The sequence below is a fragment of the Littorina saxatilis genome, linkage group LG4, assembly GCF_037325665.1.
Source record: "Littorina saxatilis isolate snail1 linkage group LG4, US_GU_Lsax_2.0, whole genome shotgun sequence".
In the NCBI taxonomy this organism is placed as follows: Eukaryota; Metazoa; Mollusca; class Gastropoda; order Littorinimorpha; family Littorinidae; genus Littorina; species Littorina saxatilis.
The window spans coordinates 14,104,199-14,122,220 of record NC_090248.1 but is presented as its reverse complement, the minus strand read 5'-3'; the positions used below and the strand labels follow the sequence as shown (position 1 = coordinate 14,122,220).

Sequence of the window (18,022 nt, the reverse complement as noted above, 5' to 3'; positions counted from 1 at the left end):
CGTTACAAGTTTTTGTCACAAAACAAAACGTCACAAGTTTTTGTCACAAAACAAAACGTCACAAGTTTTTGTCACAAAACAAAACGTTACAAGTTTTTGTCACAAAACAAAACGTTACAAGTTTTTGTCACAAAACAAAACGTCACAAGTTTTTGTCACAAAACAAAACGTTACAAGTTTTTGTCACAAAACAAAACGTCACAAGTTTTTGTCACAAAACAAAACGTCACAAGTTTTTGTCATAAAATAAACGTTCCAATAACATACCTTTCTTGTGTATTTTTTCTGATTTAATGTTATAATTTTTGTTGAAATCATTTTGTTGTGTTTTTATGGTTGGGTTCACCTTTTGAAACAGTTATCGACATTCATTCGTAGGTTGTTTCAAATATGGTGATCGATTGTGCCTCAAAGATCACAGTACGAGTTCTGCCTGCGGTAATAATATTATGTGGCTTAAATTACTATCTAAATCACTTGTACCTAGATACATGTAACATTATTATTGAAAAGATGAATACCTAATAATCGGCAGTTTTATCAATACATGTACATGCATTATTATTATTATTTTAAAAGATGAAGTTCCACTTTTTTTTGTTATAGCTGAAAATAGGTTAAAAAGCTTTGCATGTACTTGCGGATGTCCCTTTTATTCCGTATTACTTTGTCTGTTTCATTTTATTCCTGCTCTGGTCTATTGGAATTGGATGTTCTGCCGTGCTTTGCTGGTTTCTTGCTTGCTAATGTTCCTCCCACAGATGACACAGGTATGTTATTTTCTATATTCTGCAATGAGATAAACCCTGGAGTTGTGTCATGCTCATGCATTTGGCTGGCTTTTTGAGTAGATGAATTCCAGAAATAACTCTGTCGGTTTCTAAGGGTTGTGGTAGAAGTTTCTTTTTCCTATAATACCGAGGCAAACAAACCCACCTAACATTGTACTGAGCAATCACTAGCAAGCGGTGTGTCTCCACATGTGGTCAACGATCTGTGCACTGAGTGACCCGATCACAATGGTAATGGATAGTCAACTTCAATGAAGACCGTTAAATTGAACGGACAGCACAGAAAGCACAGATCGGAGCTCATTTTCACTGGGATGTCAGTCATTTGCGTGATTTCACTGTCACATTGGTTTGTTTGCCCCAGTATTTCCAAGGGTGAGCTACTCTTGCAATGACCAATAAAAAACTGACAGATTTATTTCCAAAACTGTTTATTGATGTTTGAACTAGTTGCAGAATGTGTGTGGCATTCACTTGTTTGTCAGATCTAAGAAAAACGGACTTGTTGTGATTACTTGTCAGTTATGGTTAGTGTTTTCATTGGTAAAATGACAGTGTTTGTAAACAGAATGGTACCTTGGAATTGAAGGCCCTTCTGATAATTTAAAGGACACCTCCCAAAAAAGGATGGTACATTGGTCCAAATACATGACTCAAGAAAACCTCTCATGAGGATGGGGACAGTCTTGGTTAGTCCTAAGGGCATCTTCTCATTATGTGTACTACAGTGAAACCCTCCTGTGAAGACCTTCATAACTATGAGAAAATCGATCTGAAAAACTAGGGACACAAGCGCTCTAAATATTGTGCAACAAAGAGTACGAGAGAGTTATGCAGAACCAATCTTTTTTGTCACCTGATAGAATAACAAGCATTGAAACTTTCATTTAATTTAGTTAATATCATTTGATTAATTGAAAATTTCATTAAGAGCGCTTGCATACCTTTGTTTCTGATATTATTACATGTATAGCCCTCTACTTCATTTGATTAATTGAAAATTTCATTAAGAGCGCTTGCATACCTTTGTTTCTGATATTATTACATGTATAGCCCTCTACCTCATTTGATTATGATTCTTACAAGAAAATCACGTCATAAAAAGGAGTCTTGAAATGGGTTAAATTGACAGACTTTATGAAGAGATAATCTGATTGAAAAAAGGTCTAAGAAGGGAGGAAAGAAAGTCTTAAACTCTGTTAAAGTGGAAGTTCTTAAACAGAGGACCTACATGTATTGTAATTTATAGTGTTTCCATTACCCGCGTGCAGAATTCATTGAGGTTTTCCGTGTGCCTAAGGATGAGTTCCTAGCCACTTTAAACAGTGAGTACAGTGTTTGCATCTTAGATGTTGAATGCTTTCAGTTTCACAAATATTTAGCAGTGTCTGCCATAATGATTGTTCATTTCTGAAGCATTATCCGCCAAGATGATTGATATCCCTATCAGCATGCCTGAATTTTTTTTAGTTTTTTTTTTTTAGGTGATATTTTCATTACAGTTTAGTGATACATGTAATTTCATTACATTTTTTAGTGTTTATCCAGAAATTCAAGCAAAACTGACTGTCTGCAGAAGATTGATCAGAAATGTCAAAACCGAATGGACAGTATACAAACTACTTTACCTGTGATGATTTGCATGTTTGTCTGCATGGAATGAGAAACAGCTTATCACTGCAGAACAGTTGCAATGCATATTCTTGATAGTGTTGGAGATAAAATGCAGTTGATGTTCAGAGAATCAGAGGATGATTGGTAAGTGTGGGTTTAAAAAAAATGTTTTTGATAAACTTACAGGCCCATTACACATTGTATTATGTAAATGGCAAAATAAAATGTGTAGGAAAGTCACAGCATAACTATTCAGTATTGCAAGTTGTTGTTTTTAACTAAAAGACATACAAGAACATTGTTCATAGTCTTTGGTCTGCAAGATTCTGCATTTTTAATTGATGGGGAGGCATTTTTCCCAACCATGGGTTTTCTCTAACTAATTAATAACTTTCAGGTCACTTTCTTGAAAATCATAGTATTTGTTGTTTTATTTTCCATCATCCAGTATTCCCATTACCTATGTTTCAGAGTGTTCAGCCAAGGGTGATGTGGTCCATTCTGTGGTGTATGCATACGCTGTTGCCCTTGTCCAAATGGCAAAGCAATGAAATCTCACAGGGAGAAATTGGATGTTTTTGCTGTATGTTGTCGAGTTACGTAAAGTAATTAAGACAAGGAAGAAATTTTGCTGTGCCTGTAGACCATCAATGGTTGTCTCGGGGTTTGAAATTTTGAAACAGAAAGGTACATGCCAAGAATGTTACATTGTGTATCAGGATTATGATAAACTCATGAAGGATGTTTGCTGTTCAGGCCCGAAACAGGGCTGAATTACTAACAGAATGTCGGGTCAAAGGTAAAGAGATTGTCAGGACACGCGCAAAGGAGGATAATTATATAAATTATACCTGACAGGTGATAAATGTTTGGACATAGAAGAAAGTCAAGTTCATGTGCAATAGGATTATGCAGATGACACCTTTCTGAATAGGTTTTAATTGCAATTTTTGGTTTGCATCTCTGGTGTTTATCAATGTATCTTTGTAAAATTATGCACACTAATGTAAATAACTATGGTTAGCTTGCATGCAAAGTTTAAAAAAACATGCATAAGCTAAAAATAACTGAAAAGGTTGCTTAAGTGAAGTGGTTCATTTTGCCTGACTACAAACTTTCTGAAGTACATGTTCTACTGTCTACCAACAATGTCTTAACCTAAAGTGTGTAACTCTGTGCAATAGTCTACTATGCATGTTCCATCTCTCCTGATCATGAATAACCTGGTGGACCAAAAGACAAATGTGTGCACATTTTCAAATATTTTATTAGTCCATGTTGGATTTTTACACAATGCACAAATCGGTGAACAGTCAGTCTCCATACAAGAGTACACACAGGTAGAAGTGTTCTCCACATATAATCAACAGAAAGTCTATCTCGTTCTTTCCTGAACAGAGAAAGGAATTTTACACATCTTATTACATCCATGTCAAACTCCTGAAACCATACTCGTAGCAGGTGTTCCTATTTCATTACTCTATTTGTCAGTCTAGGTTCTCAGAGAAAAACACAATGTGTCGCATCAAGAATAAATTCATGTACTCAATGGACATCACGGCAAAATTCTACTTTCTCATATCCTTACACTTGAGCAGAAAAGGTGCAAGATAGCATTGCCTGTAGCATGTTAAAGCCTTAGTCTCTTGTCAATATGCAACAGTTCTGCGTCAAAATGGTTTAGTACTGTGCAGCGAAACACGATCTAGTCTACCATCTAGCCTCAACCGTTCCACCAAACTGTGTAACTGTACACTCAACACATGATCTCAGACACTCACTCTCACCCAACCACCCCTGCAATCACGCATGTGACAACTGTAACAAATATATCTCTAAACTTAAATTACTTAAGAATAAAGTCAAACAAGTAAACAAAAGGCTTACACAGCCTCAAAACAAAAAACATTGATGAAATCTGACAAAAAGGAGGTATTATCACCATAATTTCAACTGAGAAAATATAAAAAATGCATGGAATCAGAAAGTCCCTGTCAATCTAAGTAAAACAATGGACTGTTGCAGTATGCAGCTGCCCACACATCAGAGCAATGATTGATACACCTCATGCAGTCCGAGCATGTACTCAAGTGACACGTCACAATTCAAAATCCAATCTGCTTTTTCAAGAACTTAACATGAAACGGACAAAAGCCTGTGCCAAAATTTGGTTAGAAAGAGCAAACACTGACTGAGCACTGCTGATTAATTATTCGTTTGCCAAAGTCCGGCACAAAAACACATGTTTGTGCCGTCTGCTAACACATCTGAATTAAAGAGGTTATTTTACGCTGACAATTTCAGAGGTTCTTACTCTGAACAATTTTCCCTAGAGGTGATATTATTGGCATTGATATCTGACCGTTCATTCTTTCTTTATTTGGTGTTTAACATCGTTTTCAACCATTCAAGGTTATATCACGACGGGGAAAGGGGGGGAGATGGGATAGGGGAAAGGAGGGAGATGGGATAGAGCCACTTGTTAATTGTTTCTTGTTCACAAAAGCACTAATCAAAAAATTGCTCCAGGGGCTTGCAACGTAGTACAATATATGACCTTACTGGGAGAATGCAAGTTTCCAGTACAAAGGACTTAACATTTCTTACATACTGCCTGACTAAAATCTTTACAAACATTGACTACATTCTATACAAGAAACACTTAACAAGGGTAAAAGGAGAAACAGAACCGTTAGTCGCCTCTTACGACATGCTGGGTAGCATCGGGTAAATTCTTTCTCGTCCCAACCAATATGGGACTCCCCCTAACCCGCGGGGGGTCTGACCGTTCATGGGAATCTCGAACAATCACTTTTTGTCTGTAATTACATCCACTCAAGTGCCTGACATTACCTATTGCCTCTTTCAATTTGTCACATGAAACAAACATAAAGAGCTTGGCATTCGCTCCATGCAAGTTACAACCAAAGCAGGAAACCCCATCCGCAAAACACTTGAAAAGACAAAATGTGAAACGGGTGCACTCAACAAACACATCCATCCCTCTCTTGCCACAAGTTACAAGAAGCAAGAGAATATTTCAACTATCACACACCAATCTTGAACAGGAAGAAACCCCAGAACACATTACAACTTAGCACACACACACACCCTGCAAACATGGACACAGTACAGTTTGTATGGACACCTCTATTCAGTATTGCTACCACTTGCACAAACGCTCATGCAAATATCAACTCTCAAGAAAATAGTGAACCATTCATTCATGCCAATTAACTATCAGAATAATAAAAAAAAAAATTGCAAGAAATGCAGTTTTTTTCAAACATGTACACAGCAAAGCTGAGGAAATTCTTGAACAACAACACGAGAAAAGAAATGGGCAGGTAAAACCAAACAAAAAAATGACAAACTAAGCGCAGATGGTTTGACTTGCTACAATAAAAACCAACCAAATCTAAATTTATCCAAAAGGTGATTGTCCCAGACCCACAGGTCAATTTCAAAGGCAAAAGCATATCAAGTAGTAATACTAACAGTTTCCAGACCATAATCAAAACTGTCAAATGAGCCCTATATTACCCAATACTAGTGTTTATCTGAGATCTAGAATGACAAAAGGAATTTACAAATGTCAAAGCCATTTTTGATCTGTTGAAATATTAGTGAGCTATTACACGACATATTACTGGACCGTGCGCAAAGTGCTCTGCAAATAGAACCAGTTACCACTTCAAATGTCTTTCTTTTACTTTACAGAACTGTATTCTATCCACAAAAGACAGCTGCTTTGTTTTTAATTTTATCTATCTCATACAAGAAAGCGTGACAGAATGCTTTATTGATGAAATGACTGCAAGGGCCAAGGCCTTGAGAAAATCTGAGGCACCAACTTTTGATCAAATTCAAAACCTGCTGATTTGCGGCAAGTAAAATCAAACGCAGTATGTTCTGCAAGAACCCAATTAAGATAATTTCTAGCATCCCGAAGATCCATTCCTAAGATTAATGTTTACTCTCAGTTTTACTTGTGACCATTTGCAAGTCTTCTGCAGCAAGTCATTCACTTTCAAAATGATACAAATTGCATGTAACTTGTAAGCCAGTTTACTCCCAAAGAACTTCAAGAACACAAAAATTAAAGACAATATTTATGTGACTAGCAAATGAAGCAGAGACATAAACATAAAACAAATGAAATTTTAAATTTTAAAAAAGCAGAAATAAGTTTTACACATTGATTACTTTTTTTTTAAACCAAAAGAAAAAAAGAACAACAGTTTTTCCACCTCCTTTTCTCAGACACTATGACCACATTTCTCTCACACTCTTATGGGGGGAAAAAAAGTGCGTGCTGTAAAAGGAAAATGCCAGTTTTCAGAAAAGAAAAGATAACATTACATTCAAACAAAAACACAACTACAGCACTTCATGCAGAAACATAATCATTCATTCGGCTCATGATGATGAGGATGCAGCAACATCAACATAACCAAAAAAATAAATGAGTTGAACATCCACACATTTGAAAACTTGCTGACGCCTTCGCAGCGTCAGGGATGGAACCAGGGCGACCGAAGCTTGGCCACCGACTCGTGGGTCCAGTCGTACGAGTGAGGGAAAAACCTAAGTAGTCATTTAGAGTCTAGCCGCTCTCATTGCTGTGGCTTGTTGCCCATGGCGTGCTGTCTTGTGAATTGGCGAGCTGCAACAGACAAGACATTGTATACATTTATTTTGATTTGAAGCATTATTTCAGTTAGAAGGGAGCAAATGAAAGGCTGCTGAAGTTGACAAGAGTGTTAGACTGTTACTGAAAATGATAAGGCCACAAAAAAAAATTGTCTGTTTCTGGTAACATGGCTAAAAAAAATAGGGTCGGTAGGTAGGGATTTTTTATTTTTATTTTTTTTAATTTTTTTACCCCAAATGTAGACCAATAAAACTAACTTTAAAAATCGCGCAAAGAGACTGGATTCACTATACATAGAGACAAGACACTCAACACATTTACAAATCGTCAGCGGACTTTCGTTTTCACACGTTTTTGTTGTTCATTTTCTCACCCTGTCCTTTACCACCCCAAAAAAAAATTAAAAATTTGAGTTTGGAAAAAAAAAGTTTAGGGTCGGCGCCGAAATTTAGGGTCGGTCGGGTGACCAGAAACAGACAATTTTTTTTTGTTGGCCTAATCAGATCCTCAATACATAAATGTAATCTGAGAGTGTCAATGATAACTTAGCAATAGCATAAAACTGACCAAAGTGATAGTTCACAGAAACATAAAAGAAAAGACAGCTATACACAGATCACATAGTCCTTCCACTTAAGCATTTTCTGTACACTGTTCTTGTATGAATTAATTAAATTTGTAGAACTGAAACAATTGATGTCCACCATTACCATTAAAAAAACCATCCAACGATTTTGATGATCAAACAACTTTACCTAAAATGTGCAGATTTACTTGCTCAATGCCTATTATATACTTCCATATCTGTCATGTCATTGCAGATACTCATATAAACAGTTACAAACACCATTCATCTTTAATCGCAAATGAATCAATAACTGTCATGTATCATAATGGTTGTTCATGAGATAGGTGATTGATAATCACTTTGTTGGGAACAGAGTTTGAGAACCCACAAAACAGTTCAAAAGGTCTCTGACAAAGTTACTTCCCTTGACATATATCATTATACTAGATAAATACCCGGCTTTGCCGGGAAGAAGTAGAGCCGAATACCCGGCTTTGCCGGCGCACCGTACGAAGGAAGGGAGATAAATGCGCAAAACACTGGAGAAGATAAGGAAGAGTTACTGAGAATGGATGTACAGAAAAACCAAAATCGGTTCAGCGCTGCGCGCTGAGAGCACATGTTGAAAATTTTCATCGACCAGATGGTGTTTTGGGTCTACCTGAATATGCCCATCAAATTTGAAGCAGATCCATCGAGAACTTTGGCCGTGCATCGTGAAGTGACCGACAGACAGACAGACACAGACAAGCCGTATATAGATATAGATGGCCTCTTGCCTCTAGTCTAAACCTTAGTTGAATTGCAAACTCAAAAACCTCTGAGTATGAGTATGACCAAGGATAAGTTTCAGAAACGCAGATATGGAACAGTATCCTAATATAAGATGTGCCAAAGTGCAAGAGTGTTTTCACCCAGATTTTGTTCCTACACCTTGGTATTTGATTTTGAAGACAAGAACATTTTGTGCTAGATCTCTACTGACAATGATTTATGGAGTGAACCTAACTGATATGATAAATACTGCTATTGAGACCGTCTTGCAGAACTTCCAAAAGTCCTCCTGGTTATTGGACCCTGTAAAGTTCCACTGATGGGTTCCTTGGACCCCCTTAAAATTTCAAGGGGGGGGGGGGGGGGGGGGGGGGGGGGAGGTGATATCAGGATGCTCTAGGTAGAGTATTTGTGATATCAAGACACTCTAGGTAGAGTATTTGTGATATCAAAACACTCTAGGTAGAGTATCTGTGGTTCAATTCACTGATCTGCCTCACCTTCCTCAATGGCACTCTCTTCATCCTTTTTCCATGCCTCGGCTACATTGGTGTCCAATGGATCATCTGGATTGGGTGCGCTAAGCAGGGCTTGAATTGACAGCAACACTGTTCGTATCTGTAGTGCTGGGCTCCATTTGTCTGTCACAAGAAAAAAACAATGTTGGATTATTGTTTGTACTTAAAATTGCAGTTAGAACTAGGGTCTTCGCTGATTAACAAACAAATGTATGTCGCTGTTCTTGAAAAATGTTCTGGAAATCTAAGAAAAAAAGTACATGTACTGTTTCACTTAAAATGGTCTTTTTCCTGTTTCTGTCCTCTGTTTCTCTTTTCCTTTCCTTTTTTTTCTTAAACTTACATCTGATGTTTAAACTGAAACAAAGATCTGTCAAGGCCTCTCTCATCACCACAGAGAAGGCCCAGCTTGTAGGTATGCACACAAACAAAACTGGAAGTATTTCCAGATCATGGACCTACTTCATACATGTACAATGATACATCCTTCTTGCAAATGCTATATTTTAGAAATGTAATGCTCCAGAAAGGCACCATTCTTGTGTTTTGATTACAAGTCCTAAATTTGTTTGTTTGTTTGCTTAACGCCCAGCCGACCACGAAGGGCCATATCAGGGCGGTGCTGCTTTGACATATAACGTGCGCCACACACAAGACAGAAGTCGCAGCACAGGCTTCGTGTCTCACCCAGTCACATTATTCTGACACCGGACCAACCAGTCCTAGCACTAACCCCATAATGCCAGACGCCAGGCGGAGCAGCCACTAGATTGCCAATTTTAAAATCTTAGGTATGACCCGGCCGGGGTTCGAACCCACGACCTCCCGATCACGGGGCGGACGCCTTACCATGAGGCCAACCGTGCCGGTTACAAGTCCTAAATGAGGGGTCTTGAAAGCAGGGCTCCACAGTAACATTTGGCACAATACTCTTTGGATTTCAAACATTCTTAGAGCAGTTCACTTCTCACGCCCTTTCTCATTCAATCAATAGAATTTATTTCCAAAATGAACAAGTCGCGTAAGGCGAAAATACAATATTTAGTCAAGTAGCTGTCGAACTCACAGAATGAAACTGAACGCAATGCCATTTTTCAGCAAGACCGTATACTCGTAGCATCGTCAGTCCACCGCTCATGGCAAAGGCAGTGAAATTGACAAGAAGAGCGGGGTAGTAGTTGCGCTAAGAAGGATAGCACGCTTTTCTGTACCTCTCTTTGTTTTAACTTTCTGAGCTTGTTTTTAATCCAAACATATCATATCTATATGTTTTTGGAATCAGGAACCGACAAGGAATAAGATGAAAGTGTTTTTAAATTGATTTTGACAATTTAATTTTGATGATAATTTTTATATATTTAATTTTCAGAGCTTGTTTTTAATCCGAATATAACATATTTATATGTTTTTGGAATCAGCAAATGATGGAGAATAAGATAAACGTAAATTTGGATCGTTTTATAAATTTTTATTTTTTTTTACAATTTTCAGATTTTTAATGACCAAAGTCATTAATTAATTTTTAAGCCACCAAGCTGAAATGCAATACCGAAGTCCGGGCTTCGTCGAAGATTACTTGACCAAAATTTCAACCAATTTGGTTGAAAAATGAGGGCGTGACAGTGCCGCCTCAACTTTCACGAAAAGCCGGATATGACGTCATCAGACATTTATCAAAAAAATGAAAAAAACGTTCGGGGATTTCATACCCAGGAACTCTCATGTCAAATTTCATAAAGATCGGTCCAGTAGTTTAGTCTGAATCGCTCTACACACACACACACACACAGACACACGCACATACACCACGACCCTCGTTTCGATTCCCCCTCGATGTTTAAATATTTAGTCAAAACTTGACTAAATATAAAAAGCACATGATTTTGTTTTGAATGTTGCAGTAAATCATATATCCACGTCCACACTCACATTCACACCCATGGTTAAATACTATTTGCACAACCGACTAGAGTCTCCCCCTTTCTCCCACCCAACCCCCCAAAAGAAGCACAGGACTAGTATACTGCTCTGCATAAGCGTCCACACAAGCACCAACAACAGATTCAGAGTACATTCGTTTCTCTTGTTCGCGCACACACACACACTGACACAGTGACACACAGACACAGTGACACGTAACCTCACCTTTTAAAATATCTAGACATATCCTTCCAAGCTTGTCAATGTTTGGGTGGTAGATCCGCGTCATGAAGCGGACCTTTGGGGCGGACATTGGATACTCTTCTGGCAAGAAAAGTTCTAAATGAAACGTACCACCTTCATAGGGCGACTGCAACACAAGAGAATGGACAGGCAAGAAATAATTAGCAAGGTTGGTCACTAACTGTAAGTGTAACTGATGATTATGATTATGACAATAATAAATCATTGAATGCTACAATAACCGAGATAGTAAAGATTAATTTCTTCCCCTGTAAAATAATAGAACACACGCACCACGTTGTGGCCAACCCAGATCTGCTCCAAGTCAAACTTTTACACAGGACAAGAGCACTATGGAGAGTTGAAATTTTTGGCTGAATCATTTTTGCAGATGGCCATTGGTGATTTGCAAGATTAAATCAAATCATCAATATATTCATACTCTGCACCAGGGCAGCCAGGTTATTGATCTTGGTATTTGTCCTAGTGGGAGGGCTTTTCAGTCATGTAAAACTAAAAGTCTGAACAGATCTGAGATGATGAATGCGATTGCTGACACAAGAAGGATGGTACCTTTAATAACTTTGTCCCCAGATCTTCTACTGCTAGTGATACTGAAGTGTGAGAATGACACTAGTCACACACACAAAGACACTGGATATGAATGCAAAGATGAGCAAGACAGATTGATTTTTAGTTTTTCAATGAATAAATGTGACGTGATGTCACTTGACACAAACTGCAGTCAGCAGAAAATCAGACACTTGAGAAACAAACATTACTTCCTGCTTCCACAAGAGTGTGATTTTTGTTTTCCTAGAACTAGATAACAAACGTCACAAGCGCAAAAACACCACAAACCAGGACAAAACTGTCCACTCTCTAGTCTAACACTAAAGTAATAACGGTGGTAACATAGGAATGTTTTCATTGTACAGAGAGAGAGAGAGAGAGGGGGAGCCGGTGGACTACGCATAATTAAAATTCAGTTACAGTTATACTGATAAATTTCTAGCATTTAATAGCCAAGCACACACGACGTACATGTGCATCCAGATCCATTGCTTTCACACTAGAACCACACACACCAGGAACTTTTACCCTCTTAGTCTTACCTTGACCGGCCCCGCCACCTCCACTTTGAAATGTCTAGCGTTGGCTTCATCAGGAATAGCGCTAATGCCCGGCACAGGATCTGCCTGCAACCGCTGTGTTTCCTGTAACAGACAATGGTTTGGATACAATTTCTAATTAATTTGACAAGTTAATGCTGAATTGATGCATCCTACACAAAAAATGTTTAGATGTAAAATAGTTGGTGATGGTATCTATCACTATTCAGTGTTGTTGCCAGCCTAAGAAGACAATAGGTCATTTGGACCTCCCTAAAAGAAACAACAATAGGTCCAAATGTCCTGGCTTTAAAAAAACAATAGGTCCAAATTGTATTATATTGATGAACTTTCCGCTGTTTGCGCCGTTTTCGGTAAATAGGTACACCAGCTGGATCGGGTATTTCCGTAAACGCAGCCTCGAGTGTCAATGACGACAAACACGGACTTGGCACCGAGTGCATTTTCACTCATAGCGAACATGAGAATTTCGATAGGGGTTTGTTTTCGACTTTACAACTCCCATTCCATTCATTGCAGACCTTGTCCGCCTTGTACGAATATGTATCGGTCAGTTGACCACCAAAACGTAAAAACTATCGGTCCATCGACCGGACAAGGCTAGGTCCAATGCGTCAAATCAGAAAGGAATGCGTCAGAGACCGAAGACCGAGGTCTGGCAACAACACTGACTATTAGTACCAGGGGTCACAACAATGCATCGGATCGGAAAAGCAGTGTTCTCCTCAGGCCTCAGTCATTGACGCACACTTTTTGTGTGTGTATCTAAGTTCTAATGCACAGCCGGTTAACCGTCTGATAGTTTTGACATATTAGAGGTTTCTGACAGAACAATGTTTCTGTAGCCAGGACATTTGGACCTATTCATATTTTCAATCTAGGTCCAACTGACCTATTGTCCTCTGAATCTGGTCCTGGGAACAACACTGGAAGTGGAAAAGTATACGTCGTCGACTTAACTGTTAAAGTTATAAAGGTTACTTTATACTAGTTATAGTAAAACCACTTAATTTCTTTGGAAATGTTCACCATAAAAGTAAAAACAAGAAGTTTGCAATTGATAACACTGAGTCAAAAGCATAATCATGTTGATAAATTATAATTCATCTTCATTCAACAACTGTGCGCATGTCAAATTAGATGTAAATTGTTACACCATGCTATGTTGTTTATTTAGTTTACTTGTTAGAAACACTTCAGTTATCTTTTGCTCAAGTGTCATATAATGAAAGCACCTTCAAATTATGGCATTTATTAATTCTGGAAGGACCCTCACAGTATACTTTAAAACCAACTCATGTTTAAATCCTGTCTAGCCAGTCTAGGCCTGTGAGTGTGATGATCCGATCATTAAATGTTCACGCAGGAAGATCTGGTTTATTTCCGTTTTATTGGAAAATATCTTCCCGAGGTTGCCTATTTTGTCTCTGTGGACAAACAAAAAACCCACCCATTTCAGTTTTATGTCATACGTTACTGAATTACTCAATTAGTCATACTCATAGTCATAGTCAGCCATAGACCTGTGCATTGACCTGGAGCAAGACATGTACCCTCTGAACTAGAGTCTAAACTGTGACATGATAAAGATCAACCACAGTAACAAGCAATCCGACAATTATTTCAGCTAATTGAAAGAAGAAAACTGTTACATGGATAACTTTCTCTGGATAGCTTTCTAACTCGTGTCTCCAAATAGTCGTACAAAATTCCCCTGGTACTTTACGATGCACCGAACTTCGACCACGATTCTCAGTCACAGAATAATAATTCACGTGACTGTAAATCTGGACGAATCGGTTTGAAATGTATGCATATGCCTAACATACGAGGAATTATTACAACACGTATCATCTGAATGAAACCAAGTAATACTCATGGGCAAAGACAATTTGAAGGCGGCGCAACAAGTTAGCAAGTCATTTCAGTGGGACCAATTTCAGACGTCAACTTGACTACAGCATCGATCAACAAAACAATGCGACTGAAGCACTTATATAAACAGTTGACATGTGAGTTCAAAGTACAAACGACACCCGTGTTACACTCTCAATGTCTTACTTTTATGATTCGTCTGGGAAGCCCAGCCATTCGTGTTTGTTGGAGTTCAAGCTCATACAGAATACACGAGAAATCGTGCCGGAAATTCCAAGATGGCGACCACTTACACAGAGCTGTCCAACATTTTCTCTTCCTCTATAGTTTCGAATCTTAATCACAGTCCTACACGGTTGGTGTGATAGATTTAAAAAGGAGAAACAAAGAAAGTACGCAAAATAATTCAAGAAAACCCAGCAAGATTATCACTTACTGACTGCACACTGTGTAAACTGCGATTATGTTAGCAAACGAAGTGACTACATGTGACACAAACCGCCGGAACTAGAGAAACCGTAAATAAGTCGGAATGATGCTTTCGTTTTGAGTATCTCGAGTGAAATTACTCTTTTCAACTTTTTATTGAGAACTTTTTATTTCTGGTCATTTACATGTCACCTCTGTGGCATTTGCTTGTCTGTGTAAAAAGTTTTTTGTTCGTTGCTTTTCATACACTGAAAAAAATATAAACAAAACAAAAATTGACAAAAAAAGGTCAGTTTATGGAACGTTTGCTTTGGGAAAAAAATGAAACATTCATTTCCTTCTCATTTAAGAAAAAAAAGGAATAAGAATTTTTTTTTTAAATCAAACAAAAATCAAATGCCAGCTAAATGAAAACGAACGATCCACTAGACGGGACATAACCCTAGCCCATAAGGAGCGTCCCGCTTTGTTCGTGTTTGTCGGCGATTGTCGCCCGTTGCTTGTGTATGAATATCTCTATTGTCTCATCGGAGTACAGTTTCCCCCCTTTTAAGACCTCCACAAATCTGAGAAAATCGGGTCTTAGAAAGGAGAGAGTCTTAAATTGGGGGGTCTTATAAAGGGGGTTCCATTTGTGTGTTTGTTGCCCGTAATCCAAAACTCCGGGACAAATAACAAATAAGAAACTGAGCAAATTCAAATATACAAATTATCGTATGAAAATTCACAATTATTGGTGTATTATTTCATCATAATTATGATATAGTTGTTTTCATTTATTAATGTTGATAGGCTGCGGTAGCTTCTCCGCACTGTCAGACGACTTGACAACTATACATGATGTTGTCAGTCAGTTGACAGGGGCGGATCAGTTCATTTTATGGGGGGGGTTTCCAAAAGTATATTGTGAAGATATGGGTGTGAAGGCGCGAAGCGCCGAGCCGACGGCGCGAAGCGCCTAGCTTGCTAGGGGGGTCCGGGGGCATGTCCCCCCGGAAAATTTTGAAAAAAAGGATGCAAAATGCTGCAATCTGGTGCATTCTGAGGATGATCATTACCAGTTTCAGGCAGCAGATTTTGTCACTGATTAAGACCCCAAAAATTGAAACTCAACCCAAAAAAACACACAAAAATATTTTTATTTTTTGGCTGGGGGGGGGGGGGGGTCCGGAAACCCCAGAACCCCCCCCCCCTCCTCGTCCGCCCCTGGTTGATGTCAATGAAACACGAAAATCTAGTGTTCCGATTATATTTTTGCTTCACAGAAACCCAGCTGGTCCTGTCAGAATTCCTTCTCTGATCCCTGCCTCCAACCCCTACCCCCATCGTAAATATATATCCCACAAATTCATGTTGATGTCGCAGACGTTTTAAAATTGTGTTCAGTGTAAGGTTTGTTTGTGGATGTTCACTCGCATTTGTTTGTTTGTTTGTTTGTTTGGTTGGTTGGTTGGTGGGTTAGTTGGTTGGTTGGTTGGTTGGGTGGTTGGTTGGTTGGTTGGTTAGTTGGTTTGCTCTATTTTCCATGTTCATACCTTTTTCATTTTCATATGTTGCTTTTTTGTCTTTTTAATTTTGTTATCGTTGGTGGTAACCGTGGCTTCTGACGCACAAACATCCAGCTGACATCAAAGCAGATCACTTTCATAACACAAGTTCATGCTAATTATGGAATGCGCGAGTGGGTCTCTCTCTGTCTCCGTCTCTGTTTGTGACTTTTTCTGAGTCTCTCTGTCTGTCTCTGTCTGTCTGTCTGTCTGTCTAGAGAGAGAGAGAGAGAGAGAGAGAGAGAGAGAGAGAGAGAGAGAGAGAGAGAGAGAGAGAGAGAGAGAGAGAGACGGTTTGATTGACGGTTTGATAGTTTAATGTCTTTAGCTAATTAAAGCCTTATCGACAATTGGTAATACACACCCTTGAAAATGAACGTATTTACATGAAATAATGAAAATGAACATTTTTACATGAAATATTTACAGACATTCTCTAGCAAGGTACCCATGCCAGGTAAAAATTACTTCACAGTTCCGCTCGAAGTCAATGATCTTTTCTATACATCGCGGATTTACCAGCAACATTTGTCTCGCAGAGTTAGCCCATGTAGATAGTAACTACTTTGATGACAGTCAGAAGCGACACGCGTGCATCATCGATCTCTTGGTAATAATGTCTGTTTTGCACAGGTCGCCAGGTACGAATGTTACTGAGAACTGTCTTTTCTTTATCTAGCAGGTATCTTTCATCCTGCTTGAAAAACCAGTACACGATGGCATGTTTTCCATGGTCTTTCTCAACTAGTGCACAATCCAAGATCAAAACAATGTCATCAGACTCAAGGAGGAGATGCTTCTTGCCATGTCGCGAGTCTAACGCTACTTTCCTGAAAGAATTGTTTCTGTCGGAGTCCTTCAGTCTGCGTTGTAGGGACCTGTCTCTGATGCTAGTTACAGTTTCTTTGATGGTGTGCAAATCATATCCGGAATGTTCAGCCAACGACAGAAATTGTTCGTCTTTACTTTCCTCACTCTCCTCCGAACACACCGTGTCACACTCGTTGTTGTCGACTGCCACGCAAGTGGCAGTGGTTTCAGGGTCAGGAATGTTGATGTCCTTGCTCCTATTGTCGTGGTCACGCGTTTCACGTGCAGATGGAGAAGGGGGTGTGTCGCTCTGCTGCGCTACACTTTCTTGATCGTGAAGGCCTACTTCATCGTGAAGGCCTACTTGATCGTGAAGGCCTACTTCATCGGCGGATTCAACAGTTTGTTTTGAGAATGGTGGCGAAAGAAAAAGTTCTGGTGAAAATAAACTTGCCTCTTTCTCCGCAACGTGACGTGTTTCATGTCGCTGCTGGGCTCGTTTGTGGTCCCGTCGAAGCTGGCTAGGAGGTTTCCGTCTGTACGAGTTGACTGTGTGCTGTTGTTGTTGGTCGCCATTTTGGGGTGGGCTGGTTGAAGACAGTCGGATAACAATGGTAGTGTTTTCCTTTTCAGCGATGCATTTCCACGACGTCAGTGTGTTCTCTGCCAGCAGGACGCCGAATAGGTTGTCCAAAGCTGTTGGGAAGCCAACAACTGGAGACATGGTGGAATAGAAGCAGAAAAACTTTCAAACAAGCGAGAGCTTTCCAATTCCTTCCTGTCGGCCGAGAGAGAGGGAGAGCCAAGTCAAGTCAAGTCAAGTCAAGTTTTTATTGTTCATTACCCAGGGGCATTATAAACAATATTCGCAAATTCAAAAATGCACAAAGTACCAAGTGATCAAAAAAGAAAAAAAAGAAAACAAAAAGAAAAATAGAGGATAAGAAAAGAAAAAATGAAATAAATATTTGGAAAACAAAAGTACACAAACAGTGAACACAAAATATTATAGTACAGAAAATGCAAACACACACACACACACATTGATTCCTGGCAATGGGGGACACAAAACGAAAATACGGTTAACAAATCCCAGCACTATGAAAAAGAGAGAAGGGAGAGAAAGACACACACAGAGGGAAACTA

The 18,022-nt window shown here is 38.9% G+C and overlaps 1 protein-coding gene and 1 long non-coding RNA gene across 2 annotated transcripts in view; one reads left to right on the top strand and one right to left on the bottom strand.

Moving 5' to 3' along the window:
* LOC138964044 (uncharacterized) overlaps positions 1 to 18,022 on the top strand; it is a 428,123-nt gene that overhangs the window by 391,423 nt on the left and 18,678 nt on the right. The window lies entirely within an intron of this gene.
* LOC138964030 (ubiquitin-conjugating enzyme E2 N-like) lies at positions 3,655 to 14,412 on the bottom strand. The gene is made up of 5 exons (XM_070335904.1): positions 14,277 to 14,412; positions 12,198 to 12,299; positions 11,065 to 11,209; positions 8,902 to 9,042; positions 3,655 to 7,071 (listed from the first exon to the last, which is right to left on the bottom strand). The coding sequence occupies exons 1-5, from the start codon at positions 14,304 to 14,306 to the stop codon at positions 7,022 to 7,024; spliced, it is 468 nt and encodes a 155-aa protein (XP_070192005.1). The 5' UTR covers positions 14,307 to 14,412; the 3' UTR covers positions 3,655 to 7,021.